This window comes from Pseudorca crassidens, chromosome 17, assembly GCF_039906515.1.
Source record: "Pseudorca crassidens isolate mPseCra1 chromosome 17, mPseCra1.hap1, whole genome shotgun sequence".
Lineage (NCBI taxonomy): Eukaryota > Metazoa > Chordata > Mammalia > Artiodactyla > Delphinidae > Pseudorca > Pseudorca crassidens.
This window is the reverse complement of record NC_090312.1, coordinates 42099419-42120769: the sequence shown is the minus strand read 5'-3', so window position 1 is coordinate 42120769 and position 21351 is coordinate 42099419. Positions and strand designations below refer to the sequence as shown.

Here is a 21351-nt window from a genome sequence, read left to right as displayed (position 1 = left end):
TAAGGATTAACATATCAAAAGTGGTACATAGTATTCTCTGGGATTAATGCATTGGTTAAGACAAAAAAAGTTTGCGGTAAATATATCCATGGATAAACTTTGAGAACTTACCTCAAGTTTGGAAGCAATGAATAATGAGGTAATTCCAATGAGTTGAAGCATATTTTTATTTATATCCTTTTGTGTCAACATAAATCTATCAAAAAAGTCTTGCGCAAGATAAAATGTTTCCCTATGAAGTGTGTATACTTCACACACCTAGAGAAGAATCCATTTAAATATTATTCCATTAATTTCTCCAAATTAGAAAGTTACCTCTTAGCATACCAGATTTCAGAACACTTTCTGAAGTCCAACTTGCTTTTTAGGATACCAAAGCTAAAATGGGGGAAAAATTAACATATGCTAATAGGATAAACCTATTACAGTCCTCTTAGTTTTATAGGTTTTTTTCACATAGACTTACTGTGTTTATTCCCAGATACATTTACACTTGCTGACTATGGCTGAGTACTTTTTTCCTATTAAGCTTCTAATGTTTTTTAAATTAATTTTTATTGGAGTATAGTTGCTTTACAATGTTGTGTTAGTTTCTACTGTACAGCAAAGTGAATCAGCTTTACGTATACATATATCCCCTCTTTTTTGGATTTTCTTCCCATTTAGGTCACCACAGAGCATTGAGTAGAGTTCCCTTGGCTATACAGTAGGTTCTCATTAGTTATCTATCTTATTCATAGTGTCAATAGTGTATATATGTCATCTAATTTTTATTGATGCCAAATGGGTAAGTTTTTATGCTTAGTTTATACTCTAATAGTTCCAACTGATTCTCTTCATCATTCTAGATATACATTTAACTACAAAATGACAACTCTGTTCCTTTCAATGTTCTTACATCATTTAAGAATTATAGAAGAAAACTGAATGAATAACAATGGTGATTGACAAAATTTTTATCTTATTCCTTGTTTCTGACTATAATGGGATTCCCCTAATGTTTCACTATTGTTATTAATAATAAGTAGTATCTGTCATTTCCACACTTAATATAGGGAAAGCTTTTAATTCTCAAAATAACTTCATGAAGTAGGGAGGAAACAGAGGGACAGACATACATGAGTTTCTAATAAACACTTAATGTGTTAAGGAAATCTATCCCTAGTTTATTGCATATTAAAAAATCAGGAATGTATACTGAATTTCAAAAAATATCTTTTACATCTATGATATATAACCTTATGATTTTTCTCCCTTAAACTATTAATAGATTTTCAAATGTTGGACCATTTTTGCATTCCTAGGTTGAAAGAAATACTAAGACAAAGTAGAGTTTAATTCTCTGCTGGATTTGATTTATTATATTTGGTTTTGTATATATAATCATATATTTAAGGGAAAATAGGGATAAATTTGATAGACAACCACTGAATAAAAATCAATGTAACATAAAAAGGCAAAATAAAATAACATCAACATAATTGTGCTTAAGTTGCATCTGTGATCATTAGATATTCAGAAAAGTCAAAATCCAACTACATTCTTGTACACACGATTGAAACATAATCTTCCCTTCTAGTCAGAATAAGGAATAAGATGACCTGACTCAAAAGGACAACAGTTTGCAGTCTTAACGAACTTTTCTGGTAGCTTCTGAGATCTATTCTGCCGTGTGTTTCTCCACCAAAAAGCCTGTGGTAGTTCCCCCTTGGAGTTCATTGTCTCAATCTATATTAAAGACAGGGAAACTACAGAGCAAATATCCAGGGGTTGGGGTAAAAATTAGTTTGTTATCAATATAAATAATCATTTCAATAATTTTAGAGATTCTTTCAGAATTATTATCCAGAGAAAGGGAATGGGCCTAAACAAGAGAGGGCACAGATATTTAGGGCACAGGCATTTAGGGACTTCTGGATCACTATTATTCCTTTAGATTAATGGTACAGCTCATTTCTGAAAGGAATAGAGGGATAACAAAAGCAAGCTACATGGAGCCTCGAGGGCTTAGGGCTACTGGATATTCAAAGCCTCCTTATCATTTAGGATATAGAAATTAGGATTCCAAATCATAATTTCATTTTGGTGATGAAGAAAAGGACTTCTGAGGGTCCTGAAGCCTAGTCCTGGTTCTTTACATTGCATAGCAAAATTCAAAACCTTGTCAAATTCTGTTCATCTTGAGTATCCTTGGCTCCAGGCACAGTGCCTAGTACACAGCGATACTCAGATACCACAATTTCTGAATTGGGTTTGGGTTGTATGGGACCTAGTGGCTGTGTCCTCATGATTTTACTCTTATCAAGCAGTCATTTTCCATTTTGGTATCCTCAGCTACAGTGAGTAGCCCCCCAGAATGGCTCCTGGCAATAGGTAATATACCATGAAGGCACATGGAAAGCATATTTATGTCTAAATGTTTTTCCATCATACAAAAAAGGAAATTTGTATTCCTGGAACATACCTCTAAAAGCCAGTCTAGAAGTATTGACCTCATCTGTGGTTCCAATTCAGAATGCAGAACTTCAAAATGTTTGTCATGAACATATCTGGTCTCTTTTTTTAACATGTTTAGCCAAACATCCTGTGAACATCCCCAGCTATGGAAAGGGGCAAAATAATTGTGTGACCACATAATATACAAGCTACCTGTTTCACATAGAGTAAACTCAACTTTCAAACACTGAAATCCAACTTTGAATTAGAATTTGAAAGGACAACCTCTTAAAGTAAATCAGGAAAAATTGCTACTTTTAGAAACCATTTCTTTAGCATGAAATTATACAGCAAGAACTTGGATTATGAGAATCTAAATTGACAGATTTCAAGAGTGCTTTCTAGTCCCCATCTATTTATAATTTACAAAGGCACCTGTTTAAGATAACGATGTTTTCTCAAGAGCAACACTAAAAAAGTAAATATTTAAAGCATATGATCCCAGCAGAGACAGTCTCAATCACCTCCAAATAGATCATCACTACATTACAGTGGGGTTAAGGTGGGACAGTATGGAGAAGAGGAAGACTGGTGAGTTTAAATGTATGAGTCCATTAATTTGCTTATTAAAGCCAAATATAAATTATTACACTACACATTTTATGTAAGTTGTACCTCTTAGTCATTCATTAACTAGAAAAAGTATAGACCTTAGTAAGTAGGCTTGGTAAGAAAGAAAAATAGCTGATCTATCAAATGAAAATGCTGTACATGTTAAAATACTTCCATGTTAGCAATTTAGATAAATTATTTAAACTCCATTAAAAATGTGATTCAGGGTTTCCCTGGTGGCACAGTGGTTAAGAATCCAGCTGCCAATGCAGGGGACACGGGTTCGATCCCTGGTCTGGGAAGATCCCACATGCTGCGGAGCAGCTAAGCCTGTGCGCCACAATTACTGAGCCTGCGCTCTAGAGCCCGTGAGCCACAACTACTGAGCCTGTGTGCCCTAGAGCCCATGCTCCGCAACAAAGAGAAGCCACCACAATGAGAAGCCCGTGCACAGCAATGAAGAGTAGCCCCCGCTCACCGCAACTGGAGAAAGCCCGCGCGCAGCAATGAAGACCCAACGCAGCCAAAAATAAATAAATCATAAATAAATAAGGTGATTGAGTTCTTCTGATAAGGCTTACAGTCTTCAGCAAGCAAGTGAAAATAATGTTATAGAATCAATGTTTTAAATACCCGTGTCATTTGCAAATAGCATTACTGTCAGATAAAATAATATATGCTTAAAGACTAGTAAAAAAAACAGTTTTTCTACAAGTTTTTCTAATAATGAAAGCAAAAAATACCTCAAAATAGCACCATATATTACATCAGTAAATTTTAATCTTTGACATTAAATTACTGAAATTTTTCTTACCTTAAATCAGGCAAAGGTGAAGGATTAATGAAAAGATTTTTAAATCTGTAATTTGTAAATCTGGAGAAGTCGCTTGTTCCTATTTCTTTGTGGGGTGTTTCAATGATAATGCAAGGACTGATCCCCCCAGATAATACAGGTGGCCAACAATTCTGTCATTTAAAAAAAATAAAAAGAATATCTTTGTGAAATAGACAAACCAGCTTTTGTCTTGGATCTTTTATAAATGAAAGCTAATACTTCTAAACAGTCTACATTTTTTCCCCAAACACCGTCATTAGGTAACATTGCTGACTAATTTAAGCTGACATACATATTTTATAAATAAACCATATAGCTCATTTCAATCTTCATAAAGAGTAACAGGTAGGATGTTTTATACAAAATACAATTCTGGAAATACAAGACGTTAGGTACTGAGGGAGAGGAGAAACAACAAAACACGTGTGTAGTCAAATATTAATCGCTTTCAAGATTATAAAATTTTCCCCTGTATTTAGCAATAGTGGCCAGGGCACCTTGTTTTATAGACAGCTACCCCCGCCCCACACTCGTTAAGGCCTTTTCCACTACTTTCAAATACAGGAAGACAAGACCTTAAAAGTGGAAACAATTACTTAAATACTTAAAGGACACTTTCTCCAGTCACTGCTGGTTTCAAAGAGAACCACTGTTTCCAAAGTGTCTTCTGTACAACACATAGGAAGAATAGGTGGCAAAGGGCTGGGTGCCAGTCTGTCAGTGACCTCACATCCTATTTTATGCCCTAGGAGCAACCATCAAGACTCTCCACTATAGTCAGAGAGGGAACAAAGAGCAGTCCATTGGACAGATTAGGCGGGCCCTGGTGCACCAGGCAGCTCCTAGAGGGAGGGATTTACAAAGAGGAACCAGCTGCGTCAAGGCTTACTCTGTAGCTGTAGTAGGATTCAGGGACATAAAAACCACCCAAAGACAAGCGCCTTCCTGCTGACCTCGAGGGGCATTAAAAGTGTCAGAGGAACCTTCCTATCACAAAGCAATAACACAATTCTATTCTTTTTTGTCCTACATTTGTTTCCCCCAAACCTAGCCCAGTTCTGCATTACCCTAATCTCATACTGATGTTTCTTGATGACCTCCTCTTTTCTTTTTTTGACATCCTGGAAAATAGAAAAGGCCATTGTTAAACTAAAGTCCCTGCAAGGAATTTTCTCTTTCTCCTCTCTCTTTTCCCCCCCTTAACTCACCTGGGCCGTTTTTCTCTTCTTGGCCTGAATTATCTGGGTTTCTTGTGGGGAATCCGTCTGACTGGGCTGGGGCTGCTGTTTAGCTTGTAAACGGCTACTATAGAGTTTTTAAAAAGGAAGTTTAATTAGTAAGTGACGCATTTCAAAGGCAGCAGCCAACTCTGAAACATATTTCCAAGACAAATAACGTTACCTGCGTCTTGACATTCTCTTCTTTCAGGTGTATGAAACCTCTGGAGGCGAGAGGAAAAACCAGAGTCAAATACATTGTCATCCATACTCTCTAAGTGCCATTCAGAGGTTATAACTAAGTCCCTCAGGAGATGACCTGAGCCGTCTTACCACGATGACTTATGCAGTATATTAGTGCATGATTTCGGACTCATGCTTTTGGACACATGCCTGCATTTCCTCAACGAAATGAACAGCCCGGATGAGAGCGTCTTCAGAAATTTGCAAACCACCCTCAGCGCCCGGAAAGAGCAGGGAGGCAGATGGGTCTCTTCTGCGTCCTGCAGTCTCTCCCCCGGACAGCCCGAGTGGGGCTTGGGCAGCGCCCCTACTTCCCCCCTCCCATCCTGCTCGAGCCGCGGGGAGAGGGGGTTGTGGAGGCGAAACACTGTGGAGAAGCCGGTTCCGCGCCAATTTGGAGAGCGGCGGTGGCGGGGAAGCAGGGGGCGGAGGGAACTTGTGTCACGTCCTTCAGTCTGCTTTCCCTCCTTCCCAGCCCCACCGGACCCTGCCCATCGCTTGGAGGGGCACCGGGACCCCGACTACAGATGGGGGATGGGAGTGATGGAAAGGGAGTTCAATTAATAAAGGGGAAAACTGGGCTTGTGGGGGAACTTTTCTCCCCGTGAAGGAGACCCAGACCCCCATCCTCTCTCCTGCGGGATAGCTCCCCAAATGGGGATGGCAGAGTGAAGCCCCTAGAATGAGGGGCTTTTCCGTGGCCTCCCACTTAGGGGCAGCCCTCCATCCACCGCCGCCTCCCAGGCCCCCTGCCAAGGGTCCTGACAGGGACGGATCGCGGGGACCCATCGCCCCCAGATGCCTAGTTCTCACCCCTCCCACTTTTCCTCCCCTAGGCTCCCGCCCGCGGGACGGATCGGCCCTGAGGAGTGGGGGGGCTTTCTCTCCTCCCGCATCCCGCCCTACGCCCAAGCACCTCCTCACCGCCAGACCCGCTACCGCTCGGCTCTCAGCTGGCGCCGGCGCCAACCCAATATATAGGACGGGCCAGGCCCGCCCCGCACGCATGCGCCTCAGACTGACACCTCCGGACAGTGCGCTCCCCTCCCCCGCGCGCCAGTCCGCAGGCCCGCGCGGCGCGCCCTGCCGTGAGTCCGTGCCCGCCCACCTCGAGGGGCCGCACAGCCGGCTCGCCTAAGCCCTCGGTCCGCGGTCACCTGAACTTCACCTGCCTGTGCGGCGGGAGGGAGTCTCGCAGAGGCTCCTCCTCCGCAGCCCGGCTCCCCGCCGCTCGGCTTCATCTCCCGCCAGTAGTTTCTGTCCCCTCCCTCTTTCAACTCTCGGACGCCGGGGGTGTCAGGCCGCGGCCCGGCCCCGGCGTACGGCCAGGTGGAGGCGGCTCGGGCGAGCATAGCGTGGCTAGGAAGTGGCCATGCCTTGGCGCACCCTGGCTGTCCCGCCTAGGCCTCCAAGAACCCGGGTTTTCTGAAGAGACTCGGGGACCACCGCCCCTGCGGGAGGAGCGCAGCGTTGGCTGGCGAGCTGGCCAATGGGAGGCGAGGACTGCAGCACAACGTGGAGCGGCTGCAGAACGTAAACACAGCCGGGCGCGCGGCTGGCCATGTGTGTTCCCGCGCGCCACCTAGTCCCCTGGGACCACCGGCAGCCGGCTGTGGCACCCCAGGGCAGCCATGCTCAGGGATGCCTGTCGTGCACTTTGCTCCAGCCCGCCGACCGAGGTACGTATCAACCCTGTTTTCCCGCTCTCTTCTCCGCCGAGCCGGTTACCCTCCCCGTGGGTGGGTCATCCGCACCCCGCCGCCCTGCCACTGCCTGGCGGCTTCCCACTCAGCAGTTCCAGCGCAGGAAACGCTCGCGCCAAGCCGCGCGCTCCCTCTCTCCTCTCAACCTCCAATTCTGGGGCCCCCAAGGGTAAACATCTCTCCGGAGCGGGGCCGAGGGTGGCACTGCCCCTTCCGCCAGAGAACAGTGGCTCTCCGGGGGTCACGCCGGGCGGGGAGAACGGTTCCACCACGTGCAGGCTCGGATCCCGCCCCGCCGCCGCCGCCGCCAGCGCGCCCTGCAGAGCCCGCGCGAGCCGTCAGCGCGGGAGGGAGCCGACCGCCTCCGAGCTGTAATGGGAGGAGGCGGTCCGACGCGTTTCCCTCCTCTTCCCCCGTATCCAAAATTTGGGTTCCCTCGCTGCCTCTACTAACGCCCCGCTCCAGTGCGCACCAAGGTTGGACATCTCCATGCCGTTGATACTCCGCAAACTGGGTTTGCGGCGGGAGCAGTGGGGCTGGGGGACGTCGGCGGGAACAAAGACCCCCGGGGCGGAGGAGCCTTGCGAAGGCTTCCTTGAACCCGCGGCAGCTCGGGCCGGAAGCGGGCAGGCCGTGTTTGTCTCTCTGCCCTGACTCGAGTGAGCCGCTGGGAGAGGCCGGGGAAACCGGGCCGCCTGCGCCGACCCGGCGTTGCGGCCCAGGCGGGAGCCCTTCCCGAGATGCACCAGGAGGCGGCGGGGGGACCGTCCCGGGGTCCCCGCCCTGCGCTTTTGTGTCGCGCCGCCCGTGCGGGGCTCAGAGCCTAGAAATAACGAGTGCTCTTTGGGCAAAGTCCTCTTTCAAGATTTTCCCTCCACAGTCTCGAGGCACCAGCAAAGTAATTTTCTCCCAAATTTACGCATGAGGAAATAAGAGTCTTGCTCAAGGTGACATGGAATCAGAAAAGACCCAGAATCTTGTCAGTCCCAAGAAACGTCATACTATTTATGATGCTTTGACGGCTTTCTCGGAGGGGTGAATTGCTTCTTTTTTGTAGTCACCTCAAAACGCCGTGCTGTTCCGGTGTAAAGCTTAGAGAGCTAACACCGTGATAATAAGAAATGGGAGGCTTTCCAGCAAGCGCGGGTGACCTGAACATAAGCAAAACTGGTGGCCTCCATGAATGAATTTGGTAGTCAAACCGAAAACCAAGCTTACAGTGTTGATGCCCATCACTGGGCCGACTAGTAGATTACTTGTAACTGAGACACCGTGATTAGAAGTGTTCTTTGGAGAATGCCGTTGACTATGAAATGAACAGGGTGCAATCCTAGTAAAGGAGAAATTAAAAACAATCCTAAGACTGCTTTGTGTGGAAACGGACAGAGTGAATTCTGCCGTATTACAGGTACCTGGTCACTGGTCAACTGGGACTAAAAAGAACATGTGCTTACCTTTCAGATGGAGGGAACTTCCCATCTTGCTCTGGCTGTAAGTTATTGGATCCCTCTGAGCATGCGTTTCCTCTAGAAAAGATAAGACACTCGTTTCAAGGGTTGTTTCAAAGATTAAATTTTATAGTGTGTATAGAGACCCTCTCTTGCATGTGTACCTGTCATAGAGCAGATGCCAAGTGCTATCTTCACTCTCTTATCCACCCCCCTTATTAATTTATACCCATAGAGATTAAGAAGTAGTTTTAAGGATCCTGAATAAAACAGGAAGCTGAATTATGAAATTGCTGTTTCCCAGAGTTTTGTTCTTGTAGTTGTCCTTCTGGGTACCTATTTTAGGTATCATTTTTCAATATGTTGTCTTTGTTTCATATTTGTGTATGTTCATTTTTAGCTCCCTCTTCTTCTACTCATCCCAGTTTTAAAATTCACTTACTTTGAAATCCCTTTATACTTGTAATAATTTTAGAAACTTTGGCATTTTCTAAAGTATACTTTCTCCATTGAAGATGCAAAGTTAAAACACCATGGTAAATAAAGTATTGGCCTCTACAGTGCTCTCATTTTCAGGAAAAAGAAAAAAAAAAAAGATTCTTAGAAGGACAGATTTTTTTAAAATAAATCAGGCCCAGCCCAGTTATTTCTTGTCTCTGCACCTTTTCTGTGCCATACCTTCTCTGTGAAGCCTTCCCAGACCTCTTTCTCTGTGCTTTTCAGTCATGCTCACCTCCCAGGACAATAATTACCAAATAAAATGTCTTTTATCTCCACCTAGGCCCTGGACCTTGTTTTGTTCATTTTTTTTTATAGCCAGTACCCACCAGTTCAGAGGCATGCATACATAATAGGACCTTGGTAAATACTGCATTGAATTATGGATAGGATATCCCATTATAGAACTTTAATTCTGTAAGGTTAGAGTGATGGATGAAAATTGTTCCCAATTAATGTTAGGATTTTTTAAATTAATAAACTGTTTTTTAGAAAACTTTTAGATTTACAGAAAAATTGAGCAGGTAGAACAGAGCTTCTATGTAGTCCTCTACCTTCCCCACCACAGCACAGTTCCCCCATTATTGACAGTGGGGTGCATTTGTTACCATATGAACCAATGTCGATGCATTATATTATTATTATAATGCAAAGCTAATAATAATTATTAAAGTCCATATATCATTCAGATTTCCTTAGTGTTACCCTAATGTCTTTTTACTGTGGCAGGATACAGTACCACATTTAGAAGTCATGTCTCCTTAAGGTTCCTCTTGGCTGTGACAGTTTCTCACTCAGACTCTCCTTGTTTTTGATGATGTTGACAGTTTTGAGGAGTACTGGTCAAATATTAATATTTTGTAGGATACCTTTCTAGGGGAATTTATCCGAAGTTTTTCTCATGGTTAGATGGTTATGGGTTTGGAGGAAGAAGATCACAGAGGTAAAGTGTCATTTTCATCACATCATATCAAAAGTCCATGCGGTCATCATGGTTTATGGCTGCTGACGTTGACCTTGATCACCTGGTAGTGTTTGTCAGGTTTCTCCATTGTAAAGTCGCCCCCCATCCCCTACCCTTTCCATACTATACCTACTCTTTGGAAGGAAGTCACTGTGTGCAGCCCACTCCTAATGAGTGGAATGTTATGCTCCCCCTCCTTTAGGGTGAAATATCTACATAACTTATTTGGAATTCTTCTGTGTGTGAGATTTGTCTCTTCTCCGCCGTTTATTAAGTCATTCAATGATTTATTTATATCTTCATCTTGTTGCTCACGTTGTTCTACCTTTGGTCAGGGTACTACCTGTTTATTGTTATAGGGCTGATTTGAAGTTAAAAATGAATGTGGCTAAATGATAATCAGCATTTCTCACGTAATAGGAGAGGAATAAAACTTTTCCCCCCGTTTGATTAGACTTGCTTATTATCCCTATTAGCCAAAACACAGCTATAGGAGAAAAATCCTTCCAAATTTTAATACTGGATTGCCCATCAGACTGTTCCTTTTATTGCCTCATCAAGGACATTCTTCAGTAAACTGGCTTCATGATTTACATGGCAAGTGGTGGTACAATGACTCCCAGTGTAGTTTGGTGCCGCTGCCTTGATCTGTGCTAGGGCACCAACAGTTTTAAATACCATTGCACTTTCGTCATCAGAGCAAACATTAACACAGTGAAAAACACAAATGTCTTAATTTTCTTGTGAAAATAGTTGTGACCTTTTGATCCCCCTGAAAGGGTCTTTGAGACCCCCAGACATCCATGGAACACACTTTGAGAACTGCAGACCTAGTTTCCAAACCAGAGTGCTGGGAGTCATCTTAGGCATTCCTTTCTTCTTTTTTCTGAGCTCCGTAACTGCAGTTAGCCCTTCCTGAGTAAGATGTTGTGAAGCTCTACTCTGAGCTTTTACATTGTACTGACTCCTGTAATCCTCCACCACTGTGAGCCAGGTACTGTTACTGTCACTCCCACTCTACAGATGAGGAAGCCAAGGCACAAACGTAATTTGCCCGAGTCCCATAGTAGAGTCTGGCTCCAGCCCCCCGCCCCCCCTCGCTGTGCTGCCCCCAGTTACCATCACATCATTCCCAAATTCTCTTTTTTTCCTCTGCCTTAGTTCAGGATTCCATTCTCTCAACTAGTGCAGTAATCTCCTAACTGGTTTTCCTGACGTGTGTTGCCCCTTCAGTTCTGCCTTACAGTGTATCTCCCAAGCTCTCTTTCTAAAGCACAGATCTGCCCACGCAGCCACCGGCCTGTTGTGGATCACTTTGGGTTAAAGGCCAAAGACCCTAACTTAACACACAGAGCCTCTCGAACCCGGGAAGTCCACCTGGGTGCTGTTCTGCACATCCCTGCCTTCTCACTTCTGGCCTTTGCCCCTGTACCTCTCCTCACCACCTCCACTGTCTTCCCTAGCTACCTCCCAGGTATCTGTTAATACGCAAATATGCCTTCTGTAGAAGCTGTCCTGCCCTGCACGAGGGAGGGCTCTTCTCTACACCCTTTCCAACGCGCTCCTCTCGTTCTTGCCGCCACCACTGCCCTTCCCAGGCTGCTGGGAGCTCCTGGGGGCGGGGGCCGCCTCCGTCGCTGGGACCCTCACGCCGGGCCTGGGGCCTGGCTGACCACAGCGCCCTTTGTGGGATGAGTGGCGGGGGCAGTAGAGGTGTGCTCGCTGGGGGCGGCCCTCCTAACTAGACTCCAGTAACCGCTCCCTTGAAAGAGCTTTGCAGCTGGCACCTTGGCGGGCCAGCAGGGCCGCGGCTGAGCTCTGCCCTCTAGAGGCGGAACTGTTCCCGGCCTCGGAGGCTGCAGAAGCACCACGGAGACTAGGCCAAGAGCGCTGGCTCTGCGGCAGCTGCCCTTGACCGCCATCTCAGAGGGAGGCCCTTGAGAAGGAAGGCATCGTAGGGTGTGAGAGCTAGAGGGCACCCTAAAGACGATTGGTCCAGCCCCGCCACAGGGTTCATGACAGTCCACCGTGCGAAGAAAGAACAGGGATAAACGGCAGTGTTGGAAATCCAGAAGCTCCGGGTGGAGGTTGAAACAGGCAGGGGGGCGCTGGTTGGCTCAGCCTGCTCTGGGTCAGGCGCTGTTGTCGTTAACTGCAGGGCGTGGACAGTCCACAAGAGCTTACATTCTGTTGGTGTGGGGGACGGAGAACAGATGTGTAACAAATAACTATCAATGAGCACTATGGGAAAGGTAAAATATTCTAACAGGAGAACGGGGACTACTTAAGCTGTAGGGGGTAGGGAGGGATATGGGATGGACTCGAAGAGGAGGTGCTACTTTACCTGGTGCATTCATTAATTCAGCAAACACTAGGACATAATATGTAATAAGGTAAACAAAAATTCCTGTCCCTTCGGAGCTTAATTCTAGTATGGGGGGGCGGGGCATAGAAAACAAACATGTCAGATAGTAATAAGAACTCAGAGGAAAAATACAGGCAGTGTAAGGGAAGTGTTGCGAAGTACTATATTAGATAGATGTTCAGGGACCTCTCTGGTGTGACCGCTGAGCAGAGAGGCTGTGCAGTGAGAGAACAAGCCGTGCGGATGCGGAGGGAGAACATTCCAAGCAGGGGAAGCTTGGCATAGTTAATGGACGACAAGGAGGTCAGGATGGCTGGAACGGAGTGCGCAAGGGACAGAGTGGGAGAAGAGGCAGCGGGAGGAAGCGTTTTAAAATGATCAGCGTGACTGCTGTACGGAGAATAAATTCTAACGGGGATGGTAGAAGCACGGCGACCACTTAGTAGACCAGTCGGTCCAGGTGGAAGACTGTGGTAGCTTGGAACAGGGCGTGGTTGCAGGGTTGCATTCAGAACATATGTTGAAGGTAGAGCTGAAAGGATGTAGTGATGGATAAGATGTGTGGGATGGAGACAACCCAAAGGTGAGCACCTAGATGAACGTTTGTCACTTATTGGAACGGGGAACATGAAGGGAAAAGTGGCTTTAGGGCAGGATGAAGTCAAGAGTCGGTTTTTGACAAGTTAAATGTTAAAAATGTAGGGGGAAATTTTTATTATAAAAATTTTAAATGTTCAGCAAAATTGAAAGGGTTTTATCATGGGCACCCATATACTCACTACCTAAATTTCATCAACATTTTGCTATGCTTGATCTCTCCATCTATCCATCCCTCTTCCAGCCATCATTCCATTTTATTGTTTGATGCATTTCCAAAAAAAAAAAAGTTGGGGTTATCAATACACTTACCCATTAACAGACTTCAATATTTGTTTTGTGTTTTTTTAATTGAAGTAGAGTTGATTTCTAATATTAGTTTCAGGTATACAACATAGTGATTCAATATTTGTATAGCTTATTTAAAGTTATTATAAAGTCTTGGTTATATTCCCTGTACTGTACAATATATCCTGTATTTATTTATTTCATACATAGTAGTTTCCTCTCCTCTTCCCTCTCCCCACAGGTAACTACTAATTTGTTCTCTGTATCTGTGAGTCCATTTCTGTCTTGTTATATTCATTTGTTTTATTTTTTAGATTCCACATATAAATGATAAAATACAGTATTTGTCTTTCTCTGACTTATTTCACTAAGCATAATACCCTCTAGGTCTATCCACATTGTTGCAAATGGCACAACTTCATTCATTTTTATGGCTGAGTAGTATCCCATTGTGTGTATATATATATATATATATATATATATATATATATATATATATACACATCTTCTTCATCCATTCATCTGTTGATGGGCACTTAGGTTGCTTCCATATCTTGGCTATTGTAAATAACACTGCTATGAACGTTGGGTTGCATGTACCTTTTTGAATTAGTGTTTTCTTTTTCTTTGGGTATGTACCCAGCAGTGGAATTGCCCGATCATATGGTAGTTCTATTTTCAGTTTTTTAAGGAAACTCCACGCTGTTTTCCATAGTGGCTGCACCAGTTTACATTCCCACCAACAGTGTAGGAGGGTTCCCTTTTCTCCACATCCTCACCAACATTTGTTATTTGTAGACTTTTTGATGACAGCTATTCTGACAGGTGTGAGTTGATAGCTCATTGTGATTTTGATTTGCATTTCTCTGATGATTAGCGATGTTGAACATCTTTTCATGTGCCTGTTGGCCATCTGTCTATCTTCTTTGGAAAAGTGTCTTTTCAGTCTTCTGCCCATTTTTAAAATTTTTTTTTTGATATTGAGTTGTAAGAGCTATTTATATATTTTGGATATTAACTGCTTATCGGTCACATCATTTGCAAATATTTTCTCCTATTCAGTAGGTTGTCTTTTCATTTTGTTGATGGTTTCCTTTGCTGTGCAAAAGCTTTTAAGCTTAATTAGGTCTCTTTTGTATATTTTTGCTTTTTTTTTTTTGCCTTAAGAGAGAGGTCAAAAAAAAAATGCTGCAGTTTATTGTTAAAGAGTGTTCTGCCTATGTTCTGTTCTAGGAGTTTTACGGTTTCAGGTCTTACATTTAGGTCTTTAGTCCATTTTGAGTTTATTTTTGTATACAGTGTGAGAAAATGTTCTAATTTCATTCTTTTACATGTGGCTGTTCAGTTTTCCCAGCACCATTTATTGAAGAGACTGTCTTTTCTCTATTGTTCAGTATTTGTTTAGTTTTTTTTTTCCTTTGAGGTAAAATTTCAATGAAAAGTACAAATATTAAGTATACATTCTTTTTTTTAACATCTTTATTGGAGTATAATTGCTTTACAATGGTGTGTTAGTTTCTGCTTTACAACAAAATGAATCAGTTATATATATATACATATGTTCCCATATCTCTTCCCTCTTGCATCTCCCTCCCTCTCACTAAGTATACATTCTTAACAGATACACTTGTGTAACCCAAACTCCTGACAAATTATAGAACATTACTGTCACTTCCAGAAAGTTTCCTTTCCCTGTTAATTCCCATTTCCATCTTCTTAGAGGCAGCCACTATTCTGATTTTTTCCACCATAGATTGGTTTTACTAGTTCTGTACTAGGGAATATTTATATATATACATATATATAAATATATATGGATAAATGGAATCTCACATATACACTCTTTTGTGTCTGGCTTCTTTCTTTTTTGTGGACAAGCATATTCATTTCTTTTGGTTAATACCTAAGAGGGGAATTGCTGGGTCATTAGGGTAGGTATATGCTTTAGTTTTATAAGATAACTGTCAGACCTTTTCCAAAGGCCCATCAACAAAAGAATGCATAAATACAGTGTGGTGTATTCATATTATGGAATGCTGTGCTATGGTTAAAATCAAGTAGAGCCACATGTATCAACATGGATAAATTTCAAAAACATAATTTTTTGGGGGGGCATATTTTAGATCAAAACATTCAGTATGATACCTTTATATAAAATTCGAAAGCTTGTGAAAGAAATATTATATATAGTTATGGATACTTATGCAGTAATAGCATAAAAGCAAGTTTTGCAAAAATAATCGATTTCAGGATAGTGGTATCTCAGGTGGGGGTTAGAGAGATGAATGGGATCAGAGGGGTTCATGATTGGCTTCAACTATATCTGTAAAGTTGTATTTCCTTAAAAACATCTGAAGCAAAAAAAAAAAACAACATCTGAAGCAAATATGGTAAAAGGTTAAGATTTTATAAAGTTGGGTGCTAGATACATGTTCCTTATATTAATCTCTGTAGTTTTTGGTTCACCTTATCTAAGGTGCTGCCCCTGCCCTCTGCTTCTGCAGGTGGTGGAGACTGGGCTGAGCCCGGTTGTGGGAGCAGAGCTGCTCACTCCCATTCTGTCTCACTCACGCGGCTGCCACGGTTCAGGGGAAGCTCCCCGAGAGACCCCAGGTAGGACGGCCGGGCAGACAGCACCCTGACCTGCTCCCGGTTACCGCAGCCTTGCACATGACTTCCAGACCTGCCTTCCCCACCTCGCTCCTAAATTTAGGTCTGTGACCTGGACCTAGCTCTCCCTCCAATCCCAGTTCCAAACCCTACTTAAAATTGAGTTTATTTTAAAATATCTGTTCTGTTCCATTGTTTTGGGGTTTTTTCTTCAGGAGCTCTGACTTTACATTTGTGTTATTTCCTTTGCCTGTCTTCCTATCACTCCCTCTCTAATGACTTTTATTCATTCCCATTTTATCTTCTTCACTTTTATTTCTATTCTTTTTATCTTCCCTGGTGTCCCTTAGAGTGGTGTCTCCTCTCTCTTGTGTTTCTTGTAATTTGGCTTTTGTATCTGAAATGTTTTGTATTTATTTTTCTTACACTTATTTAGTCAATCTACCCATTTCTGTTCCCTGTCCTCCTCTTGTCTGTCACCTTCCGTTCCTTGACCTGACTGTCCCTTCCTTGAGTTATTTCTGCTTTGTTAGCTCCCTGCATAGCTGCCACTGCCTCGTTACATTTTCGAAATTCATAATAGGATGTTGGGTTAAAATTTTCTTCTGCTTTGTGGCCACATTTCTCTGATGAGTTTTCTTAGTCTGCAGGGAGGTTTTGTTACCCCTTTTCAGATTTTCTTCTGACGGTACATTTGTATGGATGTTTTTCTTACAATACCTTTGATTGGATGTTGAGTTATAAGGTTGTTTTTTTTTGTTTGTTTTTGTTTTTGCTGTATGCGGGCCTCTCGCTGTTGTGGCCTCTCCCGTTGCGGAGCACAGACTGCGGATGCGCAGGCTCAGCGGCCATGGCTCACGGGCCCAGCCGCTCCGCGGCATGTGGGATCTTCCCGGACCGGGACACGAACCCGCGTCCCCTGCATCGGCAGGTGGACTCTCAACCACTGCGCCACCAGGGAAGCCCGAGTTATAAGTTTTTATCATTTTGGAATGAGTTGGATTTTTCTAAAACAACTATTGGCAAGAGACTCCCATGATAGGAACAAGGGAGCTTTCCTCATTTCTCAGCTCAAGGCTTCCTTCTGTCGGTATGGGGGTGTGTACTTTACGGCAGCTACCTGTAACGGGACCTCCTCTCAGTTTAGGATTCTAACCTGGCTCAGCTGAGCTCCTACAACTAGTCTGGAGCTCCCCTGGTTGCTCCCCCAGCCACTGGTTTCCAGGCATTCTGCCCCTTCCTGCCAGCCTGCTCTCCTCTTTTTCCTAAGCTGCACCCGTGGGTCCTCCAGGCACTTATGGATTAATATCTTCCTCTCCCAGTATTCCTGCCCTCTTCCTTCTTAATCCTGCTCACATCTATTCCCACCCAGGCTGAGAACTCTCCTGAGTTGAATTTTTGCTGAGAATTGCGGTACCTCCACCCTCTGGACTCTTGTGCCATTTCTGGTCTTCCCTGAGGCACCTGCTAAACCGCATGTATGGTTTCCTGTGCTGGTTCGGGGAGGGAGGGTGATGCTACACACCACATGAAGTTTGTGAAATTTCTCACTTCCTTGTTTTACTGAAGATGTAAGCATGTAGGCGTTTCATACCTTTGTTCTCATTGCTCTGAGTGATTTTCAGGAAAATTGGAAAGATTCTGAACAAAGCTGTCACCACGTATCCATCAGGCTGACCTAGAGTCCTTAGCCAGGCATTTGAAGCCTTCCACAGGCTGACCTTGGTTTTTCTCCCTGCTCTTAGGTGTGACCACGGCTCCAGCCAGACTAATCTCCCACCATCCCAGGAACTCACCATGCACGTTCCTTCCTCTGTGTTCTAGCTGTTTTCCACAATTGCAGTGTTCCCTTCAGGGGCTTCTTTATGGTAGCCATTGTTTTTGGTGACCCAGCATGTATTTCTCCCTTTCTCTACCACCCATCAACAGGGTTAGATGCATAAACCCAGCTTATTTATCATGGTGCCCCTTCCCTGGGCAACAGTTTCAGGGAAAGCTGAATGGTCCAAGTAGGGCCAGAGTCCCTCCCTGACTTCCTTCCACTAAAGCTAGCTGGGAAGCCTGCCTCTTGCCTCTGGTGTCACTGTGTCAAAGAATATTCATCTGGAAGAACACACCATCTGCAAAATTAAAGGATATGGTGATACAGAGAGAGAGAGAGAGAGAGAGAGTTTCCTTAAGTCCTGGATCCACCCTGAGGTTCCTGGTGACATAAGCCAGTCGATCACAGTTTCGATTAAGTGCAACTGAAAGACTCCTAACAAATACACCTTACTGTATTCTCCCATCAGCTTGGTGTTTTTACCTAGTGTAACACACATCACACCATATAGTGATTGTAATTGCCTGTTTATTTGTTTGTATCCCCCACTGAAAGCCCTTTACCACAAGGTCCACACTGTTCACCATTGGGTTCCTGGTACCTTGCATTGTGCCTGGCCAGCACTGGGCCGTCATTTAGTATTCAGCTGAAACTTCATTTCTGCCTTTCCTAATTCTTCCCATCACTCAAGGTCTTAGATTCCAAGTTCTTTGTGAAGCATTCCACATCAAGTTGAAGAATCTACATAAAATGTCCAGGATAAAGCAGGCTCTCATCAGAGCTGCAACCTCCTCCTCCCTAGTTGCTTGAGTCAGAAGTGATGTCTCCCTCGTGGGAGCTCCTATATCTCATTTAATCAAATGGTATTTACTCATACTGTCTTAAAAGAGAAATGCAAATGACTTATGACTAACGTAAGTTTTCAAATATGATTGTAAATGCCAGAAGCAAGGACCTAGTACAGTGCCTCATATAAAAGAATCCACAGTTGTTGACTATACAGCTGAATATACAGCACAATGGTCAATACTTTAGAGGTTAAATGGAAACCGGTAGTCTGTTATTGGCTGTGGGAGTCCTTACGTTAAGTGAGTCACAGGTAGATTCAAAGGAACCTGAAAAGGATCGAGCTGAATCACAAATTTGCAGAGTGCATGAATGCTGTTTGAAAACCTAATTAAGCCATAACAACTGACCACCGCTGAAAAATAGTTGTGGTTATTTTCTATGCCCAAACCTCTCATTACTTGGTAAAGGCTGTTAACTTGTCCAAGGTGAATAGTTGGAAGGAGAAATGAGGCATGAGGAGGGCAAGTTAGAGTTTATTGTGCCTTCCGTTTCGATAAGGGGAAACTGAGTGTGGCTAGGAAAAGAAGCCTGAAGCTCTGGCTCCAGAACTATGTTCGTACCTCTCACATCGGCCTCATACTTGTTTTTGGCTGTGTCTTCCATATATAATTAGTGACAGTCTGATTGATTCAGTTCTTCTGGTGGAATGTAAGCTCCAAAAGGCCAGGGACTTGGTCTGTCTTGTTCAATGCTGAGTCTCCCAACACCTAGAACAGTGCCTAGTCCTTATGTCTGGGACCATAGTAAGAGCTCCATACATATTTGTTGAATTCATATCTCTACAATACCGCACACAGCTTGTTTACCTTTTATGTATCTTGCTAAAATATTTATATGTCCAGATTTCCTTTTCTGATGCAGATGTTAAAAGAACATCTTCAAGTTCCATGATATCAGTGACCTCCAGTGTCTTATTCACTAAAGTATCTCTGGTGCCTGAAACAGGGGACATTCTGTCAGTACTTATGGAATGAATGATTTAAGTATTTGATTAGTGAATTTTAAATTGAGCTAAAAAATGGAAATGATTGGCTCAGACTTTTTGGGGTTTTTTTTTGGAAACTGACTTTTTGGGGTTCTTTTTTTTTTGGAAACTGTTTATTTTCCGTCAACCTACTTCCATTTTACGAGTTTGCGGAAGAACAGCTTAAGACCACTCAGTGGTTGTTCCTACCCACTCAGTGGCCTGAGCGGTGGGAGCTGCAGACCAGTCTTCGGTGGGGAACTGCTGAACAGGCACAGAGGGCACCTGCACACCTTCGGACCAGTCCGCCACCTCAGGCTGAGGAGCAGTGAACTCAGGAGCTGGAGCGGTCCATTCGCCCTGAAATTCCTCCATGGTCACAGCCTTCTCAGCTGCCGCCTGCTCTTCCTTTTCAATCTCTTCAGGATCTCTGTAGAAGCAGAGATCAGGTGTGACCGCCCATGGGTGTTCGCGGGAGATGGTGCCACGCATGCACAGAACTTCCCGGACGAGCATCCACTACATCAGACCGCCCGAGTGAGTTCCCTTGTTGTTGCATGGGATGGCAGTGTCCACATAACACAGACGAGAGTCTGTGTTACACAGAGCAATGGTAGGCAGGTGAGCGTAAGAGGCCTCTGTGAGAGGCTAGTGGTCAGCCCTGGGATCAGTAGCCACTGGAAGTCTTGGCTCCCGGAAGGCTTCCTGGATCTGGTTAGTGAAGATTCCAGGAGAGAAGCAGCCAGCAATAGGAGGGGCTCCAGTGACAGTAGCAAACTTCAGCACAACTCGCTGGCCAGTATTTCTAGAGGATACGACACTGACATCTGCTGGGTTTTCAATGGCAACAATGGCACAAGCTGCCAGCAGAAGCTTCTCGCAGGTTCTCTTCAGATTTATGTTGTAGACGCGGATGTACTCTTCCATTTGGAAGTCTAGGTTGGTGCCACCTAAGTGGGTTCCTGCTGCAAGAAATTTGAGTACATCCTCCTCCTTCATTTGCAGGAAGTCAAGGGCTCCGGACATTGTGAAAGTTTCCCTTTAAGTTACAATGGGAATCCAGAACAACGCCGTATGGACGGACCCCTGTCTGGGTAGTGCAGAAGGGGATCAGACTTAGTAAGAATGTTCTGCTATGTTTGTTCTAACCTCTACAGTTTATAAGTACCCTCACAAATATCCCCTCACTTGAATCTTACCACAACCCTATGAGATTTATTTTGTCAGTTTTATAGATGAGGAAAAAGGCTCACAGGAATTACAGGGCTTGTCTAATGTTACATAGTTGGCAGATTGGGACTTGAACCCTAGACTTGACTCCAAATTGTATGATCTTTCAACTTTTTCATGGATACCAATTGAAGATGAGGTGGAATTATTAGAACACTGTCAACATTGTATCATTGGAATTACAGAATCTTAGAGGTGGAAGTGGCCTTACACATCACAAGTTCCAAACCCCTCTCTCATTTTTCAAAATAGGAAAAGAAGGTTTGGAGAACTTCTATGACGTGTCTAAAGGCACACCTCCGGTTTGCGAAGTCATTACACCGAAGCTGGCTCTTCCACTGACTGCTTCTGGCTTGTCCTCAGATCTCACTCTCAGTTGGAGATTGTGGACTGAGCTTGTGGGAGACCAAGCTCCCCTCTGCTTTCCTGCATCAGAGGCCCCGGGCACCCGGCCCTTTCTGACAGGAGCCTGGCCCTCGCTGAAGGAAACAGGGTTCTTCTGTCTCCCCCTTTCTGTCATTTCTTTTTCCTCTTTCTTATTTACCTAGCAGGTGAGGGGAGAGGGCCAGGAGAGCCATCCAGTCTTCAAGGTTCCCTACTCCCTCCCCTGTAAGACCTGGTTTTGATAAAGGTTTCCAAGTTTGAAAGTTAATAAAAATAATGCCACTGA

At 44.1% G+C, this 21351-nt stretch overlaps 1 protein-coding gene, 2 long non-coding RNA genes and 1 pseudogene across 8 annotated transcripts in view; 2 read left to right on the top strand and 2 right to left on the bottom strand.

The window, feature by feature from the left end:
* The window catches only part of LOC137210139 (uncharacterized), an 8696-nt gene extending 2772 nt beyond the window's left edge, over positions 1-5924 (top strand). The window contains exon 2 of the long non-coding RNA XR_010936279.1: positions 5312-5924. This is a non-coding gene — a long non-coding RNA (uncharacterized lncRNA). The remainder of the gene's footprint in view (positions 1-5311) is intronic.
* The window catches only part of CCNE2 (cyclin E2), a 14640-nt gene extending 8048 nt beyond the window's left edge, over positions 1-6592 (bottom strand). Inside the window, exons 1-7 of one of the 6 annotated variants that reach the window (XM_067711742.1) lie at positions 6512-6592; positions 5285-5324; positions 5092-5188; positions 4951-5004; positions 3863-4014; positions 2465-2600; positions 112-258 (exon numbers count right to left, since the gene is read on the bottom strand). In XM_067711742.1, coding sequence (XP_067567843.1) covers positions 112-258; positions 2465-2600; positions 3863-4014; positions 4951-5004; positions 5092-5188; positions 5285-5298 — 600 coding nt within the window. In that variant the 5' untranslated portion in view covers positions 5299-5324; positions 6512-6592. Of the gene's footprint in view, positions 1-111; positions 259-2464; positions 2601-3862; positions 4015-4950; positions 5005-5091; positions 5189-5284; positions 5325-6259; positions 6387-6511 lie in introns of those variants that run through there. The other 5 variants (XM_067711744.1, XM_067711740.1, XM_067711741.1 and 2 more) reach the window with 5 other exon arrangements.
* LOC137210138 (uncharacterized) lies at positions 6364-21351 on the top strand. Its single transcript, XR_010936278.1, has 2 exons — positions 6364-7022; positions 20934-21351. It is a non-coding gene; the product is annotated as an uncharacterized lncRNA (long non-coding RNA).
* On the bottom strand, positions 19573-20495 carry LOC137210135 (small ribosomal subunit protein uS2 pseudogene; annotated as a pseudogene).